Below are 5,043 nucleotides of genomic sequence, written 5' to 3'. Positions count from 1 at the left end.
TTGGTTTTATCTCCATAGCAACCATTATATTTTTTGGTCACTTGGATGTGATGAACAATTCTATGTAGTTTTTAAAAGAATTAACAAAAGTAAATTTTTGGATTTCCTTGACAACCAAGGTTTTTTGCTAGCCACGTTTATATAGTCATATTGTGTGATATATCGTTTCGTTCAGCTTGAGCCAGGGATCATGTATTAAATCAGGGATAGGTAACTCCGGCCTCGAGGGCCGCAGTGTCTGCATGATTTCCAGATATCCACGCCCTACTCATGACTGATTACCTGGTTCAGGTGTGTCCAGCCAATCAAAAAATGCCAGAGCATGGTATGTTGGAAAACATGCAGGAAGGGTGCACTCGAGGACCAAGGTTGCCTACTCCTGGTTTAGACAATAGAAATGAGAGTCAATAAACATGAATAATTAGATGCAAACATTTACTCGACTAACTCTAACTTTTACTCGCCAAAGAGGAGAAAAAAATTCTTGCAACTGTCAATTTTGGACCCTTCAAAATAAAGGTCTATCGCGTTAGACTCATTCCGCTATTGAGAAAAAGTTCTATTGCGATATATATTGTTAACTTTTTATCGTCCAGTCATAGCTCAAAGTAGGCGCAGTAAGAAAGAAGAATTTCAACAACACGTTCTTTGCAGACCAGGACTGCCGTATTATTAGGAGAATACTCCAAACTTTAAATTCAAAACCTTCCTGGTTGACACCGACTCGTCCAAACTGGTCATCAAACGTTTTCCATTTTCGCTTTTGACTGAGGGATCGTTTTAGCGTCTGCCTTCACGCCTCACAGCTTCCGATTCTCCTCCTCGTGGCTGAGAGGGAGTACAGTGTTGGGAGCGTCCCCTCCGGGCACACATACCTGAGCAGGAGAACAGGCTCCAGCACACCGCCCCTGCACACGCCAAGCCAGCCTTTCAACACACACACAGACATAGCAGCACGCCGCCTCAGCATGGCCTGGAGTCACACCGACTGTCTCTCCGCCACACAAACACAAACAAAGCCAGAGCCACAATCTAGAGACACTCCAGTAGAGTCCAGAGGTGTTTCTGTTGACCACATGCATTGGTCGTCTATATGTGTGCCTAAAGAACACACACCTGTAGGGTTTTCTAAATGCGCTGACGCAGCATCTCTCGGTTTCTTCAACCATCTGCTTGTCTGGATCAGCTTTTTGAAGCCTAAGCATTTCTTTCTTTCTTTCTGCTTGTTATGACCTTACATGTCTCTGCAGGTTCTGCGGCATCAGCTATCCATCCATGCTCTTTCAGCTATTAATCTGTCCATCTATCCATACAAGCCCTTCATTTAAGGATAAAGCGGTGATCTGACACCAGCCGGTTAGGGAGACGGTAATGACAGTTTGAATGAAAACACGGCTACAATTTAGGATCAGAAAAAAAGCAAACAACACACGAGTCTCACCAAAGAACTCCAGTCGGTTTTCGGCGTTCCCTCCTCCAGTTCCTGGTTCCTCCTGAGGTTTGAGCTGACCACCACACGTTGGGGGTCCTGTCGCTGGAACGGCGGCCCGGTGCTGATCTTTCAGCATCAAGACGTCCGGTATCCCGCCGCCTTCCGATGCGGCGTCTCTTAGCAAAAGTCGAGTCAGCTCCTCCTGGTACCTGGTGCCTGGCAGGTCTGAATAGCGGGCCCTCTCTCTCAGCGCCCCGGGCTCTTTGGCCCTCAAGCCAGCCTGCTGATCGTCCCACCACTCGCACCCTCCCTGGTAGCACGCCGCCGCCGGACTCCCCACTGCAGGTGGGTAGGAGTGGCGGCTGTCGTAGGCGACCGGCCGCATCCCTGCATCCAGGCACTGAGTCCAGGCCTCTACGGGGGTCCCTCCAGCCCGGCCCGGGGCCCCGTAACCGGCCGAGGAGCCTCCTGGGAGCATGGAGGCCTGCATTGGAGGGAGGCCTCCAGATGCAGAGTAGCGGGAGTCGTAACCTAAGCTTATGCCGCTGGTTCTGTTGCTGCTGCAGCGGCTGCCCATCGGGCTGCCCCCTCCACCTCCACTGGCTGTGCTGGAGGCGAAGCTGGACCTGGGGCTGACCAGAACCGACTCCTGGAGGCTGAACGACGAGCAGGGACTCAGGGTTTGTCCCGGGGGGTAGAACAAGTTTCCTCCTACTACCCCTCCCATTATATCTGGTACCCGCTGTGGAGGATGAGACAGGGACGCAGGCCTGTTGCTTTCCCACAATTCACTGCCCGTGCTCATGCGCTTGTAAAACAAGGCCTCCTGAAGAGAGAAGCGCTTGTGCCTCTCGTGATCGGAGAGGTAGCCGGGCTCAGCCAACCCACCTCTGGGGGCAGACCCATACCCCGAGGGGGTCTGGTACAGAGGGGATACCGAGTGTGAAGGCGGCTGGGAGAGGAGCTGCTGTCGCTTCACCAGCTGCTGGAGCTCCAGGGAGTAGCGGCGCTGATTGACGGAGGCCTTGGACCCAAATACGCCTTGCGGGTCGGCGTCAGCCCTGATTTGGTGATCCACGCCCTCCATGTAACAGGACGCTCGCTGATGGGAGGGCGGACGCCGCAGAGGTGCAAGGGTGGTTGGGTGAAGTAGCTGCTCACCATCCGGAGGTATGGTGGAGGCAGCGGGTGGAGTGGTTAGGTGCTGCGAGGGACCCATCGCCATCCCTCCTCCACCTCCTCCACTTGCTGGAACGCTGGGATCATTTGTGGTCGCGGAGGCAAGCGGGAACTGGCCGGATCTTGAGGGCGAGGCAGTTGCCGAACTGGGAGCGTTACCACCTCCACGGCCTCCCGAGTTAGCAACATTTGCGTTGCTGTTATTGGAATTGCTGGCAGCGTCGTGCTTCTTTTTCGAACTGTTGAATTTGGCACTGCCCGAGTCAGTCAGCTTTAACTTCCCTAATAGCTTTGTTATTGGCTTGTCCATGATGAACCTTTTTTTTTGTTTGTAACCAGTCAGATCTTTCTGCAGCTTCCTTTGTGCCCAAATACAGTACAAGTACAAACACTAGAACAAAGGGTGGTCAAGTAAGCTGAAATTTTAAGTCCTAAAGTAAAAAAAAAAAGGTTCAAATAAACTCAAGTGTTAATAAAAAAACACCTTTCTAGACAAAATAAATATTAAAAACATAAATAACAACAGTTTTAAAGTAGTTAAGGGTCCTGTGAGTCATTTGTGTGGAAAAAGCAGACAGGTGGGATGTGATGAGCCACTTTCAGAGGAGTTTTAAAACCCTTCCACATTAAATAGGTCGTACAGGGATTCCTTCATGAACCCCCAGGTGGTTCCACGTCTGTTTCTACTTCTTCTTTTTTCAACTGTCTAAATATATATATATATTTCTTAGAAAAATTGCTTCCAGAGTGGAGAGGTTCTCCTGTTTTTTGAAACCACAAAGCGGGGAGGTGAAGCAGGATGCAGACTATCAGAGGGTCCAGTGTGAGACGACACAATAAATCCGCCTGAGCTCACAGACTTGACTCAGCCGACTCCTTCCATTCATCTCGGGACTAAACGAACTTTAAAATAAATATATATGGCGTTACCGCTTTTGTTTAAGAAAGGCCAGGGAAACCAGCAACGCGGCGCTGACCAGACTCCTCCGTCTGTCCGTCCATCCGCTCCAGCTCGGCTGCCTTTATCATTCCCGTTTTCAAAGCAGGAGTCCCGACCGGCGGAATAGTAGCGGAAAAGTTTGGGAAACACGAAAAGGAAATGAAGGAAACGGCCGCACCGTTACATTTACATCCGAGCAGAGCGGCGCTGAGCTACAAAGAGTCCCTCCGGATAATTAAAATCCCTCCCCGTGTGCTCCGCACGGTCGACAACTTTGTTTCTTTCTTTCTTCCCCCTAAATAATGATTTACCTCCCCCTCTTTTCAGCAGCATCAAGCTAGCTAAATTAGTAAAAAGCACTTCCGGTTTAGGTCCTTCAATATTGACTGGCTTTAAGCAATGGCTGTGTGTCAAAACATTTAACATAGCTCTTGAATTTGCTTTGGAGCTTAATTTTATATGAATAAAAAGATACTCGTTGATATTGACTTTTGTGTTGCGCATCATGCGCTTTTGTTTCCATAATGCTACTTTTAAAACTTTTTTTCTTAAATGTAAGTTGTTTTGACTTTTATTTTGAAGGTAGTGTTGCATATCCGGTTGTTCCTAAACGGAGGCGCAGACTTTTTCTTTTATCAGTCAGCGGTGGCTCATTCCCCCAACAGACCGGAACACCTTTCCAACAACCATGTTTTCCTTTTTTTTCTTTCTTTCTCGTCATTCACGCAAAACTCCCGCAAAAGAGCCAACTCCAAGAAAATCGCTTTTTATGCCAATTCTGAACGTCATTCCTTTTAGACATATTTTAAAAATCTTCACATAAAAAAAACTTAAGATTTAAAGGGTTTATTTTAAAAAATATCCCAGCAAAAATTGTTTTATCTGTGGTTTTAATTGGCAAAAAATGTAGCAAAAGTCCTACTTTTACTAAAAATACAACAATATGAACTACAAATAAACAATATAAACTAAAATACAAGAATAAAAAGATCTGAAATAAAAAAACATCAACAATTTATAAACAATTTATCCCTAAACATTGGTAATGGATATTTCACCTAACATGGCTTTAGTATTAAGTTTAGTCTGACACATAGCTTATGAACTCAGTCTTTGACACCCCATACAATAATACACATTCTAATAATATGTTATGAAGTAAATATTGACATAATTATAGTAGGCTGCCAGTACTGCATGTTTATTATTAAACACAACTGCGAGAGACAGTTCAGACACTTGCTGTTTACACTTGTGTAAAACTGTGTGAAAAGTAGCATGAAGTAGTGGGTGGTTTAACCTCAGTTCCCAACTTACTCACATTTAAGTGTCCTAATAAATACAAATAAATTGTTCATACATACTTATATACATTTATATGGTCTAGTTGTACAGTTTTACCTCATTATTGTGTGAATGCATTCAATGCATTCACACTATTGTGATTCTGTTTCTCTTTCTTATTATTATTATTATTTATTTCATCTTCCGT

The 5,043-nt window shown here is 46.1% G+C and overlaps 1 protein-coding gene across 1 annotated transcript in view; it reads right to left on the bottom strand.

Annotated features, from left to right (window-relative positions):
* The window catches only part of ajuba (ajuba LIM protein), an 8,441-nt gene extending 4,535 nt beyond the window's left edge, over positions 1–3,906 (bottom strand). Inside the window, exon 1 of the mRNA XM_024287958.2 lies at positions 1,442–3,906. Within this exon, the coding sequence (XP_024143726.1) occupies positions 1,442–2,921 (1,480 nt within the window). The 5' untranslated portion in view covers positions 2,922–3,906. The remainder of the gene's footprint in view (positions 1–1,441) is intronic.
* Between the last annotated feature and the right edge of the window lie 1,137 nt (positions 3,907–5,043).

The sequence above is a fragment of the Oryzias melastigma genome, linkage group LG18, assembly GCF_002922805.2.
Source record: "Oryzias melastigma strain HK-1 linkage group LG18, ASM292280v2, whole genome shotgun sequence".
Taxonomy (NCBI): domain Eukaryota; kingdom Metazoa; phylum Chordata; class Actinopteri; order Beloniformes; family Adrianichthyidae; genus Oryzias; species Oryzias melastigma.
The sequence above is the reverse complement of the archived record's forward strand: the minus strand, read 5'-3'. Positions and strand labels throughout refer to the sequence as shown.